General features: G+C 47.0%; 2 protein-coding genes across 2 annotated transcripts in view; one reads left to right on the top strand and one right to left on the bottom strand.

The window, feature by feature from the left end:
• Window positions 1-5: 5 nt before the first annotated feature.
• KIF7 (kinesin family member 7) lies at window positions 6-8,245 on the top strand (the record flags this gene model as incomplete). The annotated part of the gene is given in 18 exon segments (XM_009073590.1): window positions 6-206; window positions 456-867; window positions 1,418-1,687; window positions 1,689-1,938; window positions 2,206-2,346; window positions 2,487-2,711; window positions 2,987-3,171; window positions 3,459-3,565; window positions 3,869-4,024; window positions 4,318-4,520; window positions 4,636-4,833; window positions 5,043-5,168; window positions 5,648-5,824; window positions 6,129-6,344; window positions 6,543-6,749; window positions 7,215-7,413; window positions 7,508-7,657; window positions 7,860-8,245. Coding segments are annotated over 18 exon segments (3,809 nt in total), but the record flags the coding sequence as incomplete, so codon positions are not given.
• A 1,691-nt stretch (window positions 8,246-9,936) lies between these two features.
• The window catches only part of TICRR (TOPBP1-interacting checkpoint and replication regulator), a gene marked incomplete at its 5' end in the record, with an annotated part of 17,102 nt that continues 1,778 nt past the window's right edge, over window positions 9,937-25,260 (bottom strand). Inside the window, 20 exon segments of the mRNA XM_009073589.1 lie at window positions 9,937-10,055; window positions 10,384-10,488; window positions 11,521-13,807; window positions 13,987-14,144; window positions 14,892-15,044; window positions 15,843-15,904; window positions 16,403-16,493; window positions 16,987-17,127; window positions 17,812-17,884; window positions 18,120-18,216; window positions 18,807-19,043; window positions 19,368-19,447; window positions 19,617-19,710; window positions 20,269-20,354; window positions 21,118-21,266; window positions 21,913-22,125; window positions 22,747-22,886; window positions 23,556-23,688; window positions 24,201-24,444; window positions 24,705-24,943. Coding sequence (XP_009071837.1) covers window positions 9,937-10,055; window positions 10,384-10,488; window positions 11,521-13,807; window positions 13,987-14,144; window positions 14,892-15,044; window positions 15,843-15,904; window positions 16,403-16,493; window positions 16,987-17,127; window positions 17,812-17,884; window positions 18,120-18,216; window positions 18,807-19,043; window positions 19,368-19,447; window positions 19,617-19,710; window positions 20,269-20,354; window positions 21,118-21,266; window positions 21,913-22,125; window positions 22,747-22,886; window positions 23,556-23,688; window positions 24,201-24,444; window positions 24,705-24,943 — 4,901 coding nt within the window.

The following is a 25,260-nucleotide window of genomic DNA, read 5'->3' as shown; positions in this document are numbered from 1 at the left end:
CCCAGCTTCCATCAACGAAGATGAGCAGGGCATCATCCCGCGAGCCATGGCTGAGACCTTCAGGCTCATCGATGAGAATGACCTGATTGACTACACGGTCCGAGTGTCCTACCTGGAGGTGTACAAGGAGGAGTTTCGGGACTTGCTGCAGGTGGATACAGCCAGCAAAGACATCCAGATCCGGGAGGATGACAAGGGGAACATTGGTACGTATGGCTCCACACGGCCTCCTTTTCTCCCCGTGTCCGAGGCCAGGGTTGGGTTATCTATCTCTGGAGGCTGAGCCAGGTCTTCTCCCCCCATCCCTTCGTCTGTCTCCTGCAGCAGATTGCTGTGCTAAGGCCTGAAAGCATGTCTCTGCACGACACAGGCAGGGCCACAGCACCAGGCTGTGCAGAGCAGCTGTGTCCTTGGCAGCCTGTCCCTCCCAGCCACAGCTCCCTTTGCTGTTGCAGTGCTCTGCGGTGTGAAGGAGTCAGAGGTGGAAGGGCTGGATGAGGTGCTGAGCCTGCTGGAGATGGGAAACACAGCCAAGCACACGGGAGCTACCCACATCAACAAGCAGTCGAGCCGCTCGCACACCATCTTCACAGTGACCATGGAGCAGCGGCGCGGGGCTGGCCGCCTGCCCCTGCACCACCGCCCGCCCTCCCTCCCTGCTGCAGGACAGGTCCTGATTTCCAAGTTTCACTTTGTGGACCTGGCGGGCTCAGAGCGGATTGTGAAGACAGGAAACACAGGGGAGAGGCTGAAGGAGAGTATCCAGATCAACTGTGGCCTCCTGGCCTTGGGCAACGTCATCAGTGCTTTGGGAGATCCTCGGAGGAAAACCAGCCACATCCCATACAGGGATTCTAAAATCACCAGGTACTGCTAGCACCATGACCCCCACATCTCATGGGCTTAGTTTACAGGTCTGTTGTCTCTGCAGGTTTTCATGTAGGGAAGTTTGAGGAGCAGTGAGGCCAGGATAGAAATGATAGACTAGTGGGAGAACATGAGGGTTACATAAGTCATCTGCTGAAGCTGAGATGGGATGGTACTGTGGGTTATCCTGCCCTTCCTGCATGGCAGAGAATAAAAAAAGCTTCCAGTAGGCTTGTTCAAGATGTATCTGCAGTTAGTTCTTAGGTCAAGCAGGTGGCCTTTGCAGCCTCCAACAGGATCCCTTGCAACATGTGCCTAGCAGTAATCACAGGGTCAGGGAGCTCCCAGCCTCAGGAATTATTCAGATGGAAACTTGCCATGGTACAAACTGTAAATCCTCTACTTAATTATTCCACTCACCTCACTAGTGCCAAACCAACTACGGGCAATATCATTTTCCTTGAGCTTAACCTCTGAAAAGGGTTGAAAACCTTCTGGTTCCTGTGTTATTTTGTATTTCATCTATTTTAATCACTGTGCCCTTCCTTAGGATCCTGAAAGACTCTCTGGGGGGCAATGCCCAGACTGTGATGATAGCCTGTGTCAGCCCATCATCCTCCGACTTCGACGAGAGCCTCAACACGCTCAACTACGCCAGCAGGGCTCAGAACATCCAGAACAAGGCTGTGGTGAACTACCGCAAGGAGACGGAGCACATCGAAGAGCTTCATCTGCAGATAAAGAAGCTGCAGAAGGCGCTGGAGCAGCGGCAGCGCTCTGAGACGCGCATCATCAACCGCTCGGCCAGCGCCAAGCGCTGTGCCGGCTCGGCTGCTGGCAGAGTGTGCCCACTACCGCACCTGCACCGACGCCGCGTACCGGCTGCTGATGGAGCTCCAGGAGGACAGTAACCTGACAGTGGAGCAGATCCTGCGGGTTAAGGAGTGGCTGTGTGCGGTGGAGAGCGAGAGGAGCGAGCTGACCTCGGCTGGGCTGGATAGCGGCATTGAGAGCACTTCCATGGAAGACCAGAGCACGGAGGCACAAGGCTCAAAGCTGGCAAAAGCCCAGGTAACAGTTGGGGTGTTAGAGCTCTGAGGTTGGGTTCATCTGAAAGCAGCAGGCTCAGCATGGCATGATGATCGGGAGAGGAGAGGAGGAGAAGCAACCAGTCCAAGAGGCCATCAGGAGGCAGAAAGACACGGTCCTCCCAGCAGGCAGGGAGAAGTTGGATTCAGCTACAACTGAGATTTATTTTGCAGAGCTGCTGAGCCCTTGCAGAGTACAGCATGGGAAGGACAAAGGTGGATACTGATGCTGCCTCTCTTGTATTTTGAGGAGCAGGTGAACACTGAGAAGTGTGAGTCCATCAAAGATGAGCAGGTGGCCAAACTGCAGAGGCAAGTGGAGCGCCTGGAGGAGGAGAACCGTGATTTCCTGGCTGCCCTGGAGGATGCCATGGAGCAGTATAAGCTGCAGGTATTTCTGGGCTCTGCTCTCTTTGTAGGGACCTGCCCCACTCCTCCCCTTCCTGCCCAGGGGAGCCCAGCCCTGCTTTCAGCTGCAGCTGGTCTTGAGATCAACATGTGTGTAACCTCATTTTTGTTATTGTTTCCTAGAGTGACAAACTGCAGGAGCAGCAGGATAAGATCTCAGAGCTGCACGTGCGCTTGGAGATGGCAATGCCAAACCTGTGTGTGCCAGGGCTGCTGGAAAACCTTCACCTGGTGACTGCCAGCCAGAGACCTCACACGGCCCCACTGGATGCTGCCTTGTCCCATGGCCTTGGAGGGGCTCCCTCAGGGTTCCTTCCTGAGCACAGTGGAAGAGCCCTTTGCAGGAAGGTGAGGGCCCAAGGCTGTGCAAAACCAGCCCAGCTTCAAAAGTGAGGCTTTTACTGCAATGTTATGGGCAAGTCCCAGATTTGCTCAACACCTGAGCAGCAGAAGGCAGGAGGGCAGGCAGCTGGGTCTGGCAACACACCAGTTCTCCTGGAAATATGCTCAACTCCATTTTGTTGCTTTTCTTTGTGCCTAGCAGTGATGCCCAGCTGGGAGCTGCTTTTTCTAGCACTGGCTCTCACGCAGCATGTGTCCTTTCTTTCCAATTCTGTGCCCAGCAGCTCAACAACAACCTCTCCTTCCAGGAGGAGGATCCAGCAGGCTGGTGCCCAACTGGCGATCCTGAGGTCAAAGATGTGGTGCTGAGGAGGGAGCTCAGCCAGGACTCAGAGAAGCCATCAGAAGTGTCCTCGGGAGAGGAGGTGGAGGAGTGGGAACGGAAACGGTCTCTGTCCCAGCGCCGGTGAGTTGAGGTTGTCCCAGCCCTGTGCAGTGCCCTGGCAGTTGTGTGACCTGACTGTCCCACCACTGCAGCTCAGCTCTCATGTCTGATGTAGGACCAGATGCTGCCTGTGGGGTCAGTGATTCTGCTGAGACACCTTACTGCTCACTGGGGAGCTAATTACCATGTTTCCTGACCACAGCTACTGTTTCCGTCTTGTTTCTGAAGCTTGTGGATCATGAGGGTCGTTACTGGGAACAGCCCTAGCAGTTCCCAGACCCAACTGATTAATTTGCTGCTCCTTCTAGAAATGGGATCCAAAACTGGAGCAAGAAAGATATTTGCAAGTTGAGTGAGGAGCTGAGCGGAGGCAATGCCCATTCAGTTCAGGAGGACCAGCTAGAGTTGTCAAAAGGCAAGTAGCAACCACAGGTTGTTGGGCAGTCTCCTGTGGGCTGGCAGTGCATTGTTGGGTGCTCTTGATGTCCCACCTGGACGAGCCCAAAGGATAAAAATGAAGCAGATGACACTCCAGCTGCTTTTATTAAGGGGAAACTTGAACTCCTAGGGTCTGGCTGGAGTGTGTGTTGTGATGGAAGCTGTGGGTGACTCTGGGCCATGCTATGCCGGGCCCTGGCTACAGATCCGAGATGAGATAATCCTTCTGTCACCTGGCTGCTAAGACAGGACCTTCCTTACCTAGGAATCTGTGTTCCAGAGGTCTGTGGGAAGCGGGAGCCACTGCTTGGTCCCTGGGAGCGCCTGTCAGGAAAGGACTCGGAGTGGAGGCTGGTGCAAGCACAGCAGAAGATCCGAGAGCTGGCAATCAACATCCGCATGAAGGAGGACCTGATCACAGAGCTCATTAAGACAGGTGCATAGCTACTGGCAGGAATATGCACCCACTTCCCATGAAACCTTCTAGCCATGAAGTCTCTGCTTCCATGCCCACCTTCCCTCCCTGTGTTGCTTGTGCTCAGTCCCTTCTCCTGTAGGCAGCAGAGCCCTGTCTCTCCATCCCTCTGGCTGATGGAGACCCTTCCCAGTAGCTTCTCCCTTCCCTGGAGTGGCTGAGGGAAAGGGAACAGTCAGTCTCTGTGGCTAAAAGTACTTGGGGAGAGAGGAAAGGTCAGGATCCCGGTTGTGAGGGAGGGGGCTGTGTTGCAGGCAAGGATGCCCAGGCTCTGAACAAGCAGTACAGCCAGAAGATCAGCGAGCTGGAGCAGGAGGCAGAGCAGGTGCGGGCAGAGCTGAGCGACAGCCAGAAGCAGCTCCAGGAGCTGGAGGGCAAAGAGCCATGGGACCCCGGGGAGAAGCGCAAGCTGCAGGAGTATCGCACGCGTGTGGCAGCCGCACAGAGCAAGGCACAGGTGAGTGGGAAGGGCTCTGCCCACCCAGGGAGTGAGCTGGGGCAGAACTGGGGGCACCTCTGCAAAGAGCACAGGGGAGATGCCGAGCCCAAGGACAGCTTTTGCCCTCTGGCAGGTTCTGTGCAAGAAGAAGCAGGCGACCGAGAGGCTGGTGTCGCTCTCTGCCCAGAGCGAGAAGCGGGTGCAGGAGCTGGAGAGGAACATTCAGCTGATGCGGTGGCAGCAGGGGCAGCTGCAGCGGCGGCTGCGGGAGGAGAGCGAGCAGAAACGGCGGCTGGAGACAGAGGTGAACAAGGGACAGCACCGAGTCAAGGTAGGAATGGGCAGGGGCAGCTGTGCCACTGTGTTTGTGAGGATGATGATGGGTGGCTTAAATGGGGTCTGTGATTGTCTTGGAGAGCACAGAGATGGAGAGAGAGTATCCCAAGAGCTAGAGGAGAACATAACCTGTCCCTCAGCCCCTGGCTGTAGGGCAAACATTTTCCACCCCCTCCATGCTCATGGCTGCCCTTTCACACCCAGGAGCTGGAACTGAAGCATGAGCAGCACCAGAAAATCCTGCGCATCAAAACAGAGGAAATTGCAGCTTTCCAGAGAAAGCGGCGGAGTGGCAGCAATGGTTCCGTGATCAGCCTGGAACAGCAGCAGGTAGGGACAGACTCAGCCTGCCTCCTCTTTCCTGTTCAGAGGGGATGCTTGGCAGGCTGCAGGCTGACAGGGGAGATCCAGAAGCAGGGACCTCAGGCCATCCTGCCCTTGAGGAAGACAGTCCATAATGTCACCTGCATCTAGTAGCAGAGGACTTGGATCTTGTCCCACCCCCAGGACTAAGATCTCTTATAAATCCTAGCATTCATAAAGAAGCTGTGAAAACGTGTCTGTTAGCAGAAGAGTGATGGGAGATGTGGCCCCCAAGAATTCCTTGGCAGCTGGGGATTTACCTTAGCTGTGCCTCTTGGAGGAGCTGGAAGGATAAAGCCAGCGAAATCTGGGCTGTAGGGGTTAGCAGAGATGGAATTGAGACTCTTGTTCTGATCTCAGCCCCACTGCTCTTTAGTCCAGCATTCCTAGGCATTGGTACTGCTGTCTACACACATAGACATTCCTTTTGCCTCTCCCTCCATCAGAAAATTGAGGAACAGAAGAAGTGGCTGGATATGGAGATGGATAAAGTTCTTGAGCAGCGCCGGGCTCTGGATGAGCTGGAAGATGAGCTGAGCAAACGGGAAGCTATTGTAGCCAAAAAAGAAGCTCTGCTGCAGGAGAAGAATGGCCTGGAGAGCAAACGACTGCGCTCCAGCCAGGTAGGACAAGAATGTGATACCTCAACCCTTTGCTTCATTTCCAGCAGAGGTGGAGGCTGGAAGACCTCAGTGCCATCATGGGTCTGGGAGAGGGCTGGAGGCCAGGATGAGGTGGTGCTGGGAAGTGGGTGGGAAATGCACCTGTATGGAAGAGTCTGGTTATGTTGTGCCTATGAATGAGTTGGTTTGGTAGCCCTTGGCTTATGTCTGCCTGCGGGGTCACTTAACCCATGAAGGGAGTAGAAAGGGTCTGAGGACCTGACGTGCCTTTAGAACAGATCCCCTTGAGCATCTTATGCTGCAGGCCCTGACAGATGACATAGTGCGCGTGTCCAGCCGCCTGGAGCACCTGGAAAAGGAGCTGACTGAGAAGAACGGGCAGCTGCGTCACGGCAGTGCCCACGATCAGCAGCAGATCCGCCAGGAGATCAACAGCCTGCGCCAGGAGAAGGACCAGCTGCTCAAACAGAGACTGGAGCTTGACAACAAGCTGCGTCACGGCACCCTGCTGTCCCCAGAGGTACCTCTGCTCGGGCTGGGCTGCTTTGGGAGAGACGTAAAGACCTGAACATGGAGTCGTTAGCAGATGCTCCCCCACATCCCCAAACTGTGCGATCCCAACTTCTTGCCAGCACTATTGAGATGACAAGGGAGGTTAGGGCAGGGTGAGACAGAGGGAACCCTTTGCTCCCTAGTAACTGCAGCTCTGCCCTGGCAGGAAGAACGGATCTTGTTCCAGCTGGATGAGGCAATTGAGGCTCTGGATGCAGCAATCGAGTACAAGAATGAGTCCATCACATGCAGGCAACGAGTCCTGCGGGCCTCAGCCAGCCTGCTGTCCCAGTGTGAAATGAACCTCATGGCCAAGCTCAGCTACCTCTCCTCCTCTGAGACCCGAGCTCTGCTCTGCAAGTACTTCGACAAGGTGGGACACAACTGCCGTTTGTGCTGGTGGGAGCTGTAGTTCATAAACTGGCTATTGGTGGTGTAATTATTAGCCAGCCAGAACATACAATTAATATAGCTTGAAAGCAACTGTTAACAGAAATGATGATCTGACCAAACTCTTGTTTTCCTCAGTTTCAAGCTTTCTCCCTGCCTCTTACTGTACTTTTCCTCTTTAAAGTCAGGCCACAAAGCCACAGCAGCATGACCCCCACCTGGGAGAGGGACTTAATTAGTCATAGGATGCATGGATTCCTGCAGTGGCTCTGGCATATCAGTGCAGCCAGACATTGCTCTTCCCTCCACGAGACAGCTCTGACATCCCAGCACTACTAACCTTTGTAAGCTGTACCAAAAAACTAACTTGACTGGGGCTCAGTGGGGCAGGAAATCTTCCCAGATACTGAGGGAGCTGAAATATTCCTTGCTCTTGGGCCCTGGTCAGGTGGTGACACTGCGAGAGGACCAGCACAGGCAGCACATTGCCTTCTCGGAGCTGGAGATGCAGCTGGAGGAGCAGCAGCAGATGGTGTACTGGCTGGAGGCGGCCGTGGAACGGCAGCGCCTGGAGATGGATCGCCAGCTCACCCTGCAGCAGAAGGAGCACGAGCAGAACATGCAGTTACTGCTGCAGCAGAGCCGTGGTAACTCCCCACAGTTCCCAGATGGGCAGCAGAGCCAACTGCTTTTGTCTTTCACAGGGCTTTCAGGCTGAAATGGCCTTGTTTGTTCTTGCAGAGCACATGGACGAGGGGCTGGCCAGCAGCAAGCTGCAGTATGAGACAAGGATTCAGGTGCTGGAAAAGGAGCTGAGCCGTTATATGTGGTCAAACCAGGAGCTGAACCAGAGGCTGAGTAACATGAACCTCCATCCTGGACAGACCAAAGGTGAGAGGAAACCCAGGCTGGGGCTTTGTTGTTTCTGCCAAGTTAAAAGGGAGTTTCAGTTCTTGTCCCTGCTGGTGAGAGCTTGGAGCAGTCAGGAGCAGTGTGGGTGAAGGTCTTTCAGCAAGTGCTCTGCAGACACTAATGTTGATGAAAAGAGCAGAGATGCTGATATTCATCTCACTGTACGCCCAATCCTTCCCAGCAGGGATGGAGAGAAGCATTCATGGGGCTGGAGAGAGAGCTGCCCCTGCACTTGTGGCCTGTGAGGGATCCAGCCCTGGAGAACAGCCTGTGGCTCTGGCTGTCACTGAGGAGAGCCATCGAGTCAGGGATGAGAGCAGGGACCTGGTACACGCCCCTTTGCCTTCGACGTGGAGACGTTCCTCCCTGCCCAACGACAGCCCTGGGGACCTTCGGCAGAGGGATGTGGAGCCCTCGCTGCGAGTGGGACAGCCCCATGAGCTGCACCCACCACGGAGCCTCCCTCCTGCTGCCAAACCACGCCGGGAGCTGCGCAGAGCCAGCCTGAACCTCAGCCCAGTGCCTTACCCCCCAGCCATGATAGATGTGAGGAAAAACCCACTCTAGACAGACCTAATGCTCACCTGGCACAGGGCAAGGAGGAGCAGGGGCTGCTGATGTGAGCTTGAGAGCCATTCTGCCCCACAAGCCAGCCTGGCTACAACCCTGGTACATTTCAGAGGCCTGAGGAAGAGAAAGATGTGACCCTGCCATCATGAGGGAAGTAAGCACATAAGGTGTGGGAGCACCAGCCTATGTTCTCTGTGTTGCTCAGTCCAGGCAGCACTGACAAGACACTTTTCCTCTGGCCCCTCAGTGGCTTAAACACTGTGAAGCAGGAGACACCTTCCACGCTGGCCTCTAACACTAAAAACCTGTTTACAGTTTGGAAACCTCTGTTGCAGGGCTTGCTCAGCCCTGGCAGCCTCAGAGGGAGATGCTCTGCAGTCCTGCAGGATTTGTACACAGATTATTTTGTAGTAACGATTTTTTTACATTTCTACTATAACTTTTCTAATAAAGCAGAGTGAGTTTTATGAAGCAGTTACTTGTCAGTGTGTCTTCTGGTCACTTTCTCCGGTTACACACATAGGAAAGGAGTTTTATTTAAATCTCACTGCATGGGAATTTAGCTACTGTCAGTGTTGCCTTAATGCTTAAATACCTGTTTTGTAGCACTTTCAGTGCTCTGTCCAGAGCTGGCAGGCTTCCTATATTAAGCTGCCACAGGAAAAGCATCTCCATCTAGCAGCAGCATTGTCTGAAATGTCCAGGATAAAAGTAACTCTGGCTCTGTGTTTCCAATGCAGCCTATAAAGCTAGCTTAACCAGTGTTTTCTTATTCTTGGGAGAACTTCCAGTCTGGAGGTAAGGGAGACTAAATACAATCCTGCACCTTAACACTGACTCCTCAGAAAGGGGAACCTAAGTTTAATTTTAGCAGAGCAATAAATGAAAGCCCAGATACCAGCTTTAAGGAGGGGAGGAAGGGGGAGTGAAGGGCAGCTTGGCCGCCTGACCCCAAAAAGCAAGCCACAGCCTGAAATCATGAGCACAGCTACCACTTGAGAAACACAAGTGAAAAGCCAGCATCTGATGTAGGAACCACTGTCTGATCTTCATCCTCCATCCCTGACTTTTGCCTGTAGTGGTGTGGCTGTGAGGGGGAACCTTACTGAGGGCTCTGGGTGTAGCTGAGCTGCATAAGATTTATGTTAGGAGACTTTATTTTTCTGCCATTGAAAACAAAGATCTTCTCATCAGAGTTAATCTGCTTGCTCTTTTCCCACTAAGTTTTGGCAAACTGGTGGCACTGGCAGGGCTCCAGTTTGTATGAGGACAAGATACACAGCTGGGAGACATAGTAGCTTGTTTTGTACCTATTCACCTCCAGTATCCTTCCTGCACCCTCGTCCCTCAGGCTGAAGACAGATTTTGGATTAAAGGACACAATGAAAATTAACATCAGTTTATTTTACAAGAAAGTTGTAGTAAAGTGGCAATTCTCCCTCTTAACACCTAGAACTGAACCTTCACTGCAGAACTCACAAATGAACGGTTGGAGAGATGCTCCAAGTGATGTTAAAAAACCCACAAACTTTTAGAGTGGTCCTTATTTCTACTGCCATGTGCTTGCACCCAGTCTCCTACCAACACAAGACAGCTCCAATCCAGCACCAAATATGAGGTCCTTGTTAAAAGGTGTGTTGTAGAGCTGGGATAATGCAAAGTTTCCTATGCTGTCCTGGCTCCAGACGTCAGCTGAGCAGCTTTTTCCGTGAGTAAATCCTGCTAAGGGGACGCCTCCTGGACACCATGATGGGGCATGGAGACAGCTCCTGGCTGGCAGTAATTTGCACTGCCTCGGATTCCTCTTCTACAAAAACAAAAGAATACATGGAAGCCACAGTTCACCAAAGTTCAAAGAAGCCAAATACGAATGGAGACAACAAGCCCGTAAACTGCTCTTCCCACCTAGCTACCCTCTCCTCATTGCCACCTCTCCTCCCTTCCAAACTCCCCCATTCATGCCAAGTTTCTTTCAATCCTGTGAGATGGAGACACTGAATTCAGAAGCAGCAGATACAGCCACAGGTTTTCTGCCCAAAGCCCAATCCTCAGCACAGCATGACTTTGTTCTCATTGCAGGCAGGCAGAGAGCACACCTAGTCTGCTCGAGCCCTGTCCTCACTGCAGGTGTTTACCTTGAACACGCTTTCTTTGGGACGGCAATGGAGACAGCAGTGGAGACTGGGTCAGGGCTAGCAGGCTGCTGGCAGAGAGTGTGCTCTTCAGGGGTGGAGTTGAGCCTGGGGAAGCAGAGTGAGATGTTGCAGCACACTGACAACTCAAGTGCTTGCAGTAAGTCTCATACACAGACATTATGCTACCTCGAAGCAGCCATCAGTGCAAGTGACGCCTTGAGTTTATCTGAAACAAAGTCTAGGCTGGCACAGTGGTACCAAGAAAGGCAAATGCCAGTGTGGAATTAGCTCTTAGTACACCTAATTTTCTTACATGATGACCTGTAAATACAAACACAAGGTCTGTAGGTACAGAAAGTCTCTTACAGGACTATTTTAAGGCTAAACACTGCTATTGTTTCATGTCCTGAATATGCACTAATACTGCTTTGAAGTTTGCCCATTTTTCTCTGTAACACCCACGGAATAAGACTGGCTCTGTATACAAACCATTCCTTGCAAGAGAAAACAGACACCAAAGCTTAATGCAATGACTATAGGAAAACATCTGCCATAGTCCCCTGTAAGGTGTAATTTCTGCAACAATACAGGATTAAGTATTTGAAATTCATGAGGCCTTGCTCATGAAACAGAGCTGACACAGTCTGTTCCACCAAGGTCAGCTGAGTCATCTGTACCCACAGCAAAAGCAAAGAGGCAGCTTAAACTTATACACATACTGATACAACACTATTGCTAGCAAGGGAGCCACTTCTGATGTCCATTTGCAATGGCTTCAGAGCTGGACACAAGGCAGAAACAGCTAGAGACATCAGTGCAAACCCAAATAAATCACCAGCTGGATGGAATTGGGATCCTCACTCACCAAGTTCTCAAACTTTGCTTTTAATTCCTTCAGCCTCCTGCTTTTTCATATTTCTCTGATTTTCTCCCATCATTAATATGCTATTGATAAACTCATGTCCAACCTGCCTCTCCACATAATTAACTTCCATGTCATTTACAAGCCACTCTCCCTTCCACCTCATTCTTCTTCAGATAATTACACAGAAAACAATTGTGTTCTTGTTTCTGTCTAATCCTCATTTTTAACCGCTTCTGAATTTCAGTAGAGTGTCTTTCATACCAGTTAATTACCTGACAAAAGGAAGACATCGTCATCCCCTGGGCAACTGTGCTGCTCAAGCGTTTTGAGTGCACACACTCCTGGTTTCTCAGGAAGTACAGAGTCTGTCCATGATTTGGCTCTGATGCCCTCATCTGTGGACGAGCCAGTGAGATCCGAGTTGCAACTCTCAGTGCATGATCTCTTGGCATTGCGATTCTCCTCCCTTTCTGGGGACAGATATGTAAAGACTCGCTTCCGAGATTTCAAGCCAAAAGTTCCTATGGCAGAGTCCTCATCAGCCTTGGGTTCAAAGTCACTAGGAGACACCTGATCCTGGAGCCTGCAAATCCCTTCCAGTTCAAATTCCCCAAATGTATTCATTACTTTGCTGCTACAATGGTCTGAGATCCTCATTGATGTTTCTTTGCCCGTTGACATCCACGTTCGTTCCTCAGCATTCCTCTCACTCTGAGAGCAGCTCGTGTTGGCAGTGCTGCCTGCTGCTTTCTTTCTCCGAGGCCAGTCATTGATGGCATCAGGGGTAGTCTTCCCCTTCTGCTTTGGAGAAGGTGTCCTGAGAGCTCCTGCTTCCAGGGGGAATGGGGAGGTGACGTTCGAGGCACATCTTGTTGGGGTGTATGACTGGCATATGTAGGTCTGTCCTGCACCTTTCCCAGGTGTACTGTGGAAAGAACGACAGCAGGAGGGTGAAACACAGGCAACTGCTAGTTTTCCTGGGTGTTTGCTACACCAGGTCATAGCAAGGTCACCAAAGGGGCTTTCTCCTCCCTTAGGTTTGCTGGCACTTCCTTCAGGCTGAACTTCCAACGACGAGCCAGAGCCAACTTTCTTAATGCGGAGTTTGGGCAGGCCGGAAGCTTGCATTTCAATTTCCACTGCGTACGTCGGGGGGGCAGCAGAAGGCAGTTTGCAACGACTTTTAGTAGAGAGCTTAGCTACAAGCTGAGGGTTTCCCATCCGTGCTTCAGCCTCCCGCTGCCTCCTGTCTACAGTGCAGCGTAGGGAATAGGCAGGAGCAGACTTTGGCATAGGAGGCAAAGTATTCAGGGCAGATCTGGAGTGTCTCTTAAGACTTGGAGCCTCTGGCCCCACATATCCTTCCCTCAGCAGAGTTCTTGGCTCTGAGTCATCACTAACTGTTTGAAAATCACTTAGGAAGGAATCACACGTGTTTGCACTGGAGTTTCCCTCCTTAGCCAAAAGCTCACAGTCTATCTCAGCATTCTGTGCATGTACCTGCCCTCCAGCAAAAGGCTCTGGAGACAAATGCTTTCCCAAGTTTTCAGAGTCCTCGCTTGGAGAAGACTTCTGAGACACTACATCCATGTGTTTATTTTTCTCCAATACAGGGGTATTTTCAGTAACTTGGGACTGACAAAGCTGAAGGCTTTCCCCAGAATAGTTACCACCATCATGATGATTGTCCTTATTTTCAGATGGTGCTGCACATGCAAGTGTGAGGTTCTCTCCTCCAGAAGCTGGTTCACGTTTTGTCTGATTGGATGCATGAAGCAGGGGGCTCAGTGAGGTGCCAGTAATACCTGGAGACTTTTGAGGAGATGGTTTAGATGCACTGAGTTCCCAGTCAGACTCCCCAGCCGGCGCAGGGGTAGGAAAGCAGATTGCCTCAGTGTTCATGGAACTTCCATGGAGTAGAGAATTCAAGAGAGGCTCTGGTCTCACAGCAAGCTGAGGTATTTCTGTCCTCAGTGGGCTGGTACATAAATTTGAACCTGGATCTTCAGGTTTCCTGGGAGTCCTTTTAGTTGCTTGAGATAATGGATCTAATTGCACCTGAATTTCTTTTGTGAGGATTTGCCTCCGAGCACCAACCGGAGATTTTGAGAGGTATCGCAAGGAACGTCTTGGAGTTCGAAGTTCTGTAAAACACCTTTCTTGGATGGCAGGGGGAGAAGAAGCAGCTGAATTTGAATCTTTTGGAGGTAATAATGAGGCATTGAGTGGCATGAAGCCTTCATGTTCTGGTGATTGTAAGCCAGCCTCTTGGCAAGGAGGGAAAAGTCTTTGTGCTGCAGAACAGTCCTCAGAAGTTACTTGCAGTAAGTGAACCCTCTTCCTTTCACTTAACGCAGATGGCGACTTGACCCTTTGTGCAGGATTAGAAAAGTACTTTCCCAAACACTTAGCTACAGTCTGCTTAGCTGCTGGACTTTTGCCAGGAGTCCTCTCCAGCTTCTGTGGTGTCCTGTGGAGAATGCGAGGCGATCTCCTTGGCAGCTTACTCGCAGAATTTGGTGGCTTCTGGGTAAATTTACAAGGTGTTTTTCTAGGAGTCTGCAGGGGAAAAAAAATAAAGAATCATGCTCGTTCTATTCCAGCAGTATCATCTACCCACCTTGATATTTACTTCTCAAGACTTCAAAAAAAAAGTCTGATCGGACATAACAGAAACATCTGATTAAACATGAATAGCAAAAGAGGATGGGAAGAAAGAGAGAGGTAATTGTTTCTACCTGACAGGCAGTCAGCTCCTCTAAGTGTAAGGAATCTTTTCTCATTCTCCTCCTTCCAGGTGAATGTTTCTCTGCAGGACTACATGTGTCAATGACTGCACCAAAGAAAAACCTCTTGGGAGTCTGGACAGAAGAACTCTCTGAGTGCTGCTTAAGGCCTATAAAGTTGAACAGTACAATTCAACTAACACCAAGTAATGTGTCACAAACAATTGTCTGAATCACTTTGGACATGCATAAAAGTAATGCACAAAGACTATAGCCCTGTCATGTTCTTTTCCAGCCAAAAGTTAAAGCTTCACCAGAATTATTGTTATTTCCCAATTTGAAACTAATATCCATCTGTACTAAGAGTGTTCCAATGGAAAAAAGAAACAGGTACAAAGTATCTCAGCCTCTTCTTCTATTTATAGCCTGTAGCTTTAGAAAGTTCTGGTTCATGACTAAGGATTCTAGTAAGTACAAAATAAAGAACTAAATGTCACCATTTTTAGCTGATAATCCTACTGAGAAAGCCAGCAAAGAAGATCCCATCAGTCACTGCTTTATACTGCCACAGAGCAGACTGAAAGTAAGCTTTAGGATTTCTGTCCCATATTTTACAGGGATTTCACTGCATTTAAGGAATGCAGACTGACAATCAGTGGTATTCTGTTAGATGGGCCTGACTGGTTTCTTAAGTTGGCAGTGAATTCATCATAGAAATAGCTGCCTTACCATCCTCCAAATTCAGATTCCCAATTAAAAAATAATTACTGGGGATGAATTTCTGTCTACAGAAGATATTACATGACAGCTCTTAGCTTCTTACAGTCTCTTGTAGAGCCAAATCAAATCAAACTCAGAGCTATCCATGCAAGCTTTTCAGATCAGCACTATCAGTCTGCTCAAATCCCACTCAGTACCTTCTACATCCTGCAGTGTACTGCTCTCCTCTTGTCCCTGGTGGATGTGCTGCGAATTTTTTGAGCTGGGCTGTGCAGTGGAATAGAAAGTACCAGAGCAGGTCCTATTCAAAGACAGCTGTTTGATGCGTGGGCTTCTCCTCAAACCTGCTTCTGAAAGGGAAAGACATTGGAGATTGAGCCTTTTTTCTCCCTCGGCAATGGGCACAGTGTGTAACTGAAAAGAACATACTCTAAGAAGAAACTTCCCTACAGCTAACTACCTCATGCAGGGAGGCAAGTGTGTGAAGAAGAAAGCTTCAGCGTTCTCCAGGATTTGGAACAGTTATGCACACAAATCTCCTTCTAAATCATGATGCCTCCTCCTCTAAGGCATGATTACTCTCATTCCTCTCTAGCAATTACATGGAAAGGAATGCTAGAAAAGTCATGTTACATCCAGGTTAACAGACTGGTGAATTCTCCTGTCTCTTTTTGCTAGTGATTTCATCTTCCTGCTTGCCCAGCCATGCTGCTTTCTTCTTCCTTCCTGGGAATAAGGAACAGCAGTAGCCAACATAAGAGACACTCCACAGAGCCAGGTGGCTGTCTGTTACAGCAGAAATCAGAGCAGTGTTAGGGTCACAGAACAACATGGTGAAGTTACATTTCAAAAAAAACAGCATGTGCTGGTTTGACAGTAATTATAGCAGCTCAGAATCTTGTTCACCCTCAAAGTCCTTCCTGTATTTTCATTTAAAAGAGTTACTAGCTCCCTCTTTTTTTAGTTTCTCCTATTCAGGGCTGTTAAAGCAGTGAGCAGCAAGTGGTTCTGTCAGAGGCAGTTGTGCTCTACCACCAGACTAGTACAGCATTTTGTACTGACTGCTGCTGAATTACCTAAACTGGAACATGCTCATCTTATGACCTACACCACAGCCAAACCACCTTGAGTCAAAAATTAGTGCTTACCACTTATGGCCTTTTCTGGAGATTCCTCTACCACACCAGTGTCACAACCTGGATCAGAAGACCTTGAGGAACAGACATTTCGCACTTAGCATACTGAGCACATTTACCAGACCAGAACTTACCATACAGACTGAAAAGCAGTACTCTATTCTACAATACATTGCTTTTGGGGCCTCCTCTAGTTAGTAAGCACTATGCCTCATTTTAACACATGATTGAGTGCAGGTAACTCCCTAGCTGTACAGGTAGCAGTTCTACATGGAATTCCATGCTAGAATTCAGCCTGAAGCCCACAAAATACAGCACAGGCCTTTTCTTCACAAGCTTTTGGAATCAGCAACTGAACCTAAGCAGACATTAGCTGCAGGAATTACAGCACTCTTACATGATGAAGCAAGCAGTATTTCTCCCCACTTAAGCAATGGAATTTAGCCTTCACTGGTTCTCTTACTGCCTAAGTGAGGATGACACTTTGACAACAAAGACCTTGGTACTTGTGCTCGTAGCCATTAATTAGGCATCCAATTCTTTCTGAAGAATTTCAGAAAGAACTTACTCACCTGCCTTTGATCTGCTTATGGAGGAGTCTCCTGGGGACCTGTTTATGTAATGGTGTTTCTGCAACTCTCTTGGTCAATAACTTGCGATGATCTAAAATTCAAGCAAGAGCTGTAACATCACACATTTAAAAAGTACTTAGGACAAGTAAATAAATATAGTTTTGTTTAGGCTGCAGCTTAAGAATGACAGTCAGTATATAGAATCACTGTGCATCAGTCTCCCAGCACTCACGAGCTACCATCATTTCAGAGTCCAGTGTCTACACCTCCTTCCCACTCACTCAATTTTATTGATAGTACCATGTCAGACATAGTTAAGCTACTGAGATAACTTTCATTCTTCATCTTATCTTTCACAGGTTCTTTTCTAACCAAGGATTTTTAACATTAGTTTTCTTTATGAGATGCAGAGTTCAGTAAAAAATAGATTTGTTTCTCTGCCATCACATTCACCCTCCAAACACCTTCACAATGACCTCCTTTTCTCCTTCATCAAAAACAGATCATAATTGTTTATAGAACTGAAGATGCAAGAATAGGACAGCTCTTCCACTACAATCCTACATGTACAACTCATGTCCTACCTTTGGTGCCTTCATCAGTACGTTTGTATTTTAAGCCTTCCACAGCAGATACTGACTGGCTTCTAGGCATCTTTTTCAGAGACCTTTTTGATGGTGAAAGTATCTCTTCATTGAAGAGGTTCCTCCTTACCTTTGTAACCTCTGTGAGGCAAGGAAAGCAAGAAATTATCAGATTAAAAGGGAAAACAGGGGAAAAAAAAGTAAAAATCAGAGGAATGTAATTTTGTCAGGCCACTAGAGATGAGAACAATATAGCAGCATGGAAAAAACAACTTTTCAGAGGTCACAAAGCATTGAGAAGTTATTTTTCTCCTACCAGAACATGTCCTCCTCTAAATCCATCCTGGACTTCTCTTATAAATTTGTATTAATTGAATTATTCCAGTAGTAAGCTCCAAGCAGGTCCCACAACAGAAAAAGCAGCCAGTGAGTGTCCCAAGTGGAGCAACATGTGCCAGAAAATCTCAATCAAAGCACATGTTGGTTCAGAGAACACACCTGGGATGTATTTTTATTACCTATTTTCTGGAGAGCTATCCTGTTTCCCAGTATAGGGGAATATAGTTCACTCTTGTCCTCATTTTCTTTTCAGGACAGAGAAGATGGAAATAATTTGAAGATTCAAGGAAGACTGGAAAGATTTACTTTTGAGGATAGAAGATTTACTCTTTCTGCACGTGAGCACAGAATACAGTGACTACTTTTGCCTCAAAGATTTTGCAGAATTCAGCAAAATTTCCTTCAGCATGTCTCAGCATCATTCTACCATGGATCACTAAAGTTTACAGGGAGAACACATACTGAAAAAGGTCAAAGTCAATATACCTTGCACTGCTTCTTTCTGCAACAAAGGCTTCTGCTGGCCCTTCTCAGCGGCAAGGTAAGAAAGGGAGCTCTCCTGAAACAAACAAGTAATTAGCCTCACCAGCAGGTTAATGTTAGGTTTAATTATGAGCATGAACTGTAACCTCTGAACTACATATTGTTTCAATTTCTCCTTCCAAGCAATTTTATCTCTGTACAGCTAATACAGGGCACACTTACTAAGGGAATACAGAGCAAGAGGTTTTGCACTCAAGTGTCCCTTCCCAGCATCTCTCCACCCACACACAATCCTTTTGGAAGAGTTTTACCTTTCTGATGGGATTCTTGGCTGCCTTGGGAATCTCAATTTGACGCAAGTTCTGTGGTGCTTCTGTCATGCTCCTGTGTCTGGCTAATACATTATTCCTTTAGAAAGCACAGAAAGATTAAGTTAAAATAAGATCAGAAGCACAGTTATCAACTGACTGACAACTAAACTTTGGTTTGCCTCTAGTGATGGGAAGTGTTTACCTACCTTCAGGCTGAAAACTGCATTGGTACCTCACATATTACAACACTGAAAGATGATTTGCAATATAAATAGGTATTCCTAACTTTAAGGTTGGTATTAGAACTCATACACAGTTTGCTAAAACACACAAAGGACCCCCAGCACAGAGATCTGCAGTAAATCACTTTTAACTTTAACAAAACAGGGTCATCGCCTGCACAGCAAAACATCCTTTTCCTCGCATGGAAGATGCTCATGAACACTACTTTTGCATAAGATACAAATACAGAATCAAGATTACACTTTCCTTTGTCAACAATGGCAAGTTAAAGCACAAAATGAGAGCCCTTAATACTTCTCTCAGGCCTGCTGAGCTATCAGGTGTCAGCTGGCCCCAACAAGCTATGCAGCAACAGAAACAAAGATGACTGAGCTGTAGTTCACACAACTCCTCAACCACAGCCCAGGCTGCAGCAAAAAGCTGCCTCCTGTCTGGAATTATTACCTTCTCTTTCTGGCAGACCTGGTGCGCAGCTCCTCCAGCTGATCACTCTCGCTGCAAACAGCACCAGGAGTTAAGACAGATGATAGAGATGGTGGAAGGCCTGGAGATTTGCTATCCAGAGTCATGGAGTCATCACTGAAGAAGTCTGAGGGCAGAACAGATGCCAACTTCGGGGGTATTTGTGTACCAAGCCCGTAGTAAATATCTCCAAGTGTCTTTGGTATAGAATTCATATACCTGCAGTGTCAAAGAGATCACACATCAAACACAAGTCCCCACAAAACTGTCGGTGTTTCAATGCCAAGGTTTGAACTAAACCTTTGTTCTTACATGTCAAAAAAATAAACGAGTATCAACTGGTTTGGTTTTTTTTTTTTACTTGATTATCAGCTGCTTTTTCTTCAATCAAAACATAAATGTAACTAACAGAACATGTCTAAATTTCTGAAAAGGACAAAGATGCAGTAAAACAAAGCTGTAAATTGCTGTTTACTCACAGGTGACATCCAACACAAAGCACAGTCCCCAGTAATATTTAAGTCATACTTAAGAAGAACTTACAATTCTAATATTTCCTCTAGAAACTTGGTAAGATACCCTGGGTCTTCAGTCAGACATAAAATGCGCAGCATATCTGTCACCTGGAAGGGAAAGTCGAGTGGGAAAATGGATTAAGTTGTGACACCAGCAGCACCAAATATTTTAGCAAGGAATATCAAGTGTTAGAGTAAAATCAAAGGAAAACTGCAGGTTCCAGGTCTGCATTTCTAGTGTCATCCAGAAACACAACCTGGTCTATAATTCACTTGCCTCTTCTAATAGCTGCTCCATGTTGTCAGTGCTGCTTTGCAGTGAAGGGCACTGAAGGCACAACTCAAGGCGCAGAAATACCTGGAGTCGGCACCTAGGAAAACAAGCAATTATCCACTGCCTTTTTTTCTGATGGAAACAGCATATTTACTGCAAAATGTGTGCTCAAAAAAGCAACGGGAAGGGAAGTGGCTCCTTTTGACAGCATAATTTAGTTAGCATTTCATTTTGGTGGCAGGGGAGATGCCTCATTTCAGATATCAGCTGCAGTGCTTATCACACAGCATAGGAGTATCTGCATTTAATGAAATGGTTTTACTGTGACCAGAGATTCTCCTTGAAATATTCACCCCATGTAAATACTATTCCACTTGTACCAAGAAGCCACCATTAAAAACTGCTAACCAACTCCACAGTATCTCAGAAGCTGAAGTAAATACAGTGTCTCATACTCTCTGACTTTGGTCTCCTTCTGCAAGTCATGATGTTGTCTGAGCATTTTGCTGGAAATGGTTTTACTGTGACCAGAGATTCTCCTTGAAATATTCACCCCATGTAAATACTATTCCACTTGTACCAAGAAGCCACCATTAAAAACTGCTAACCAACTCCACAGTATCTCAGAAGCTGAAGTAAATACAGTGTCTCATACTCTCTGACTTTGGTCTCCTTCTGCAAGTCATGATGTTGTCTGAGCATTTTGCTGGTGGAGATGGGTTCTCTTTCCACACAGGCCATCTGCAGAAACACATAATTACAGCAAAAACTTCAATTCTGTTCCCTGTCTGCAGGGCAGGTTTCCCCTAGTCAACCTCATGTGCCATTCTTTTGGGAATAGCTCAATATTTTTTCTTTTCCTTCAAGGAAAGGAATTATCTTTTTCTTTCAGTAGCAAAGTCACAATGACATGAGACATAGATCAACTTATAGCTTGAAATCACAGATGTCACATGCTTGCAAGCTTCAGGCCTTCTTCAGTAACAATGGATTTGTCTCAGAGTATTTTTCTTCAATTGTTCACAAGTTTAGCAATTTTGGCTTCAGGCTATTTTAAGTCTACAGATAGTGTTAAAGACTGTAAGAAATAGCTTGAACTATTTCTCTTTCCTGGCAAAGCAGCAGGCCTAGATTTGCCATGTAACACAAAACCAGAAGACACACCTTCTTTAAAATACAGTTTGCCAAAATGCATTTTTTTCAATACTGTCATTCAATAACTGGAATTAGAATTTGGAAGGAGGTCAGTGTAAAGGAAAGACATCTGTTGCAACCTTTAGCAAAGGTGTAAATCAGTAACTGAACTGAATTTCCTATATTCTTTACAGCTAGCCACAGTTTCTCACTATGGAGTTGACACAGATAGAAGCAGTTAGTGACTGTGGTTTTGACTATGTCCAAATGCACATAAAACTTCAGGAGAGGATGAAGGAAAAGCAGCCTGAAACAGTGAAAACTTTAATTTCCACATGAGTAACAAGGCTGCCCACATGCTCTTACCTACCTCTTTCTCTTTGGCATCTTGTATTTTCAAGAACCTTTTAATGGCCATGATCATGTTCTGGGCACATGCAGATGAAGGAATTCCCTCAGCAACAGCCTTCTGGTAGCTCCCAGTCAGGTGGGATTGCAGCTCCTCCTCTGTTTGGAAGTCTGCAAGGAAAATGGTCAAAGTTAACTAAATGCCAGTTCATCACATCTGACTGACGAAATACTCATCCCAGCTGAACAGGGAACAGAGGAGGTCAGCAAAAATATTTTCCCCAGCAAAGATGCATCCAGACCACAGAACGGTAACAAAAGCAGTCCCAGACCCAGACCCATGACATATTACAAGCTTAAATCAAGTTTATAATCAACAATCAAAGTTTCCCTAAGGTCAGCAAACTTTCAGGCTACTGTAGCAGCCAAGAAATGCCCTTTATTTCTGCCTAATTAGTAATTAGAACTATGCTTCCAGTTACAACTTGATGGGTGCATCCCTTTACTACTTTTGTTTTAAAAAAAGGAAATTCATTATTGCCTTTTTTCAGGTGGATACAAGGTAGGAAACTAACCCCAGGAGTAGGGATAACACTAAGTTGTAAACACTTACAGAAACTAACTGGGAGATGGATGGAAAAAAAAACACCCACTCTGTGCCAGATACAGAAACCCAAACATTGATCTGCTCCCTGGCACTGAATACTCACTCCATTATTATCCTTCCATAAAAATCCCATAGGAACTCCTCTATCAGGATATTAGGAGTTAATATGGGATATATCAGGATAGCAAGGTAGCAAGACTTAACACTCACCAACTGATATTTTAAGTGCCTTTTCCTTTCCTTCCACTTTTTCATCCAATCTTTTTGCTGAAAGCTTCTGTGGAACCTTCTCATTCACTGCTGGTGACACACCATCAGGTTGAAACTTCTGAGCCTTTACATTCAGCCTTGCTACATTGAGCATTTGCAGGGATCTGGACATGGTCTTCATCTTCTGCCTGACTGGAGTTCGGGGAACCCCACCTGCAACATCACAAAAAAAAAAATTCAAGTGGAAAACAAGGCCCCAGAGGTTTGTTTTTCTCCATGAAATCATTGTACAGGTAGTGTAGCAGGCAGCTACTTCTCCAAGTAAAAAGCAGGTGAAAACTGCTGCTCTGCATATGAACTTATATAGGTATAATCAGAAGTTACATATCCAGAAAGCAATGTTATGTTACAGAAATAGAAACAGCTGACAGAGCAGGACATGGGGATACATCAGGTTAGGGTATAATCAGCTGTGGTTAGTGAAGGGAAATGCAATGAAGGTCTCCTAGAAGAAAGCATTTTATGTCTCTAATTAGAATAAACCTGAGAGGCTGCAAAATTTACTAGTAGCTGGAGCAGTCCCTGTTTCAACAGCTAGTGAAACTGCAGAGCTCTGCATGCTGCTTCTAAAAGTTTTGTCAGACACTGTGCAGCCTTGAATTACAGTAATTTGGATTCTACTCCAGGATAAACCTAATATTAATATGTAAATGATACTGTTCCTAAACAAACAAAAATCTAAAGCATGCTACTACTCAGCAGAGTACAGATCTCTTGGGCTCATGCATCAGCTTTAATTGGCAACATGCACATATAATCCCAAAGTATACATACATCTTTTTTTGTTATTTCCTGGACCAGCTGCAGATGTTTCACTGAATTTTCTCTGGTACAGCTCAGATAGACTTTCTGAGAGCTCCACATCAGACTGGTCTTCAGCATCCTTCCCATTAGCACAAGGAACCTGCAGCAGTCTGTATGAAAGAGCAAATGAATACACTTATCATTAAAAGATGGGGAGGCACATCTCTTCTTCCCAGTGGACCCAAACAAGGTTTTTCTAGATTCCAATCCACATGCTATTACTCTTCCAACACCTGTTCCCCATAACATTTAAGAGAGGAAAAAAAACCCAAACCACTCTCTTAAAAGGGTCACACCAACCTGGAAGTAAGCATTACATTGAAGTAGAATGGATATGCCACTGGTCTGTACCACAAAACCACATGAGCAGCTTTGTGCTTTTTAAACTATCCTGCATTAGGGGTTTTTATTGTTCACTCAGCAAACTCATTCATTCAAATAAATACCAACTGTGAGTACTATCTTCAGTAGCTTGCAGTGGATTTTATCATACCATAAGAAAAGCTGACATCTCCCAAGTAGCTTAATGTCATTTTAAGTGACCTGTATTACTCCTGAACCTGTCAAGATTTTGATCCACACAAACATCCTGCTCCCAGTTCATTCTGTCTATACGCCAGGAGATAATGAAACACTAGCCCACAGTAAACTGAGTACAGAAATAAAAGCACTAATAGCTGCACTTAGTTCTAGAACTCTGAGCAATGCTACAGACATACTCCCTTAACAGGAAGCGGAAATCCTTGATGATTACCCAGTGACATGTTTCAGAAAAATACCTGAATGACTCCATCAGATCTGAGCTTGCTCCACAAGCATTTGATGCAGGATACCATGCTTCCAGCACTGAAGGATGCCAGCTCCCTGTATGGGACAGTTCCCGTTGGACCCACTCTGGCACTGGAGTTTCTTCTCCTGTCAGCAGACACACACACAGAAAAAAAATATTTAAAAACTAAATTAAGGTCCCAGACTTCAGAGGCTCTAATGCAGAGGTTTCCAAACCTTTGGTCCTGGAGAGGCAATTTAATACCCAATACATCAGACATGGAGACTCATGAGATGATTCACTCTCAAGAGGTGAGCAGCCTCCTTGCAGCCACACCCAAAGGCTTTACTGGCCAGGGATGGCCTGTGTGACACAGTTTTGCAAGTCTCCTTCTACAAACTTGTCCCCAACCACATATAGCTGTGCTTTATCTACAAGATAATGGAAGCAAATGCTCTGGCAATAAAACAGAAAGATACAGGCATGCAGGTTTCTGCATCACATCACTAGGCTTAAGCTACAGATAACAAAATGAACAAGTCCCAAAAATGATAAGACCCCTCACCAAGGAAATTATTATCACTAGATTTTTCCATTCAAAATCAGGTCTAGAGACGATTCAAAGATGGTGAGTTTTGCATTTCCTGACACTTACCCAGACTGGACAAAGAGTCTTCCGCCACCGTGTTGATTTCCCTCAACACACTATTCACAATCTCTGGGAGGGGAAAAGCAGAGTCTTGGGGGGAGTTGTCCACCACAGCTCCTTCAAGGCTGCATCGCTGAACCTCAGCTGCCTTCTCAGCACCAAGCACAGTCAGAACTGCAGTACACTCTGAGAGAGGTGACAGCACAGCAGTGCAGGGGCACCAAGTTTGGGACAGAGAGACCTCAGCAACCTATGTTTAAAAAAAAAAAAAAAACCATGAAAAGTTTACATCAGCTAGAAATACAGAGCCTTAAGGAGCACAGACACTTTATAAACAGGTTATAGACTTTGACAGTCTCCTGAAGAATGTTCTGAATTCAGCTTCGAATGAGCAATTTGCAGTGCAAGAATTAGCACTGTTAACGTCTTTGCAACATGACATGCTGTTACCCCTTCTGTCACAGCTCACCTCAGAATAGGTACTAGTGTAAGGCAAAGAGAAACATTTACCATGTGCAGTTCTTCAGTCACTAGACTCCTCAACAGCTGATGAAACAGTGACCTGTTATGCTCTGCCTGCTCAGCCTGGGAGCTCTGCAGTATCCAGCTCTCCGTGAGGAAGGGGCCAGCCTGTGCCAAGTTCCAACCTGTCAAGCTTCCTTTCAGGACAATGTTGACTGGACACTGCAGTTGTCTCTGGCTCATGGCAAGGGGTTCCAGGATCACAGCACAGCTTTCCTGCTTCTGGTCTCCTGTGCAAGGATAGGATAAAGTAAAATCCCTAACGCAAGTAAAATGGGTTTTCCCCATCTACATGAATAGGCAACTTCAATGCAAACAAGTTTCTGAGATTACACTGTGGCCAGCAGGTCAAAGGAGATGATTCTCCCCTTCTACTCTGCTCTCGTGAGACCCCCACCTGGAATACTGCATGCAATTCTGGTGCCCTAAACATAAGAAGGACATGGAACTGTTGGAGCAAGTCCAGAGGAGGCTATGGAGTTGATAAGAGGACTGGAGCCCTGCCCCTATAAAGACAGGTTAAGGAAGTTGGGGCTGTTCAGCC

Source organism: Acanthisitta chloris, unplaced genomic scaffold (genome assembly GCF_000695815.1).
Source record: "Acanthisitta chloris isolate BGI_N310 unplaced genomic scaffold, ASM69581v1 scaffold24464, whole genome shotgun sequence".
Taxonomy (NCBI): domain Eukaryota; kingdom Metazoa; phylum Chordata; class Aves; order Passeriformes; family Acanthisittidae; genus Acanthisitta; species Acanthisitta chloris.
The sequence above is the reverse complement of the archived record's forward strand: the minus strand, read 5'-3'. Positions and strand labels throughout refer to the sequence as shown.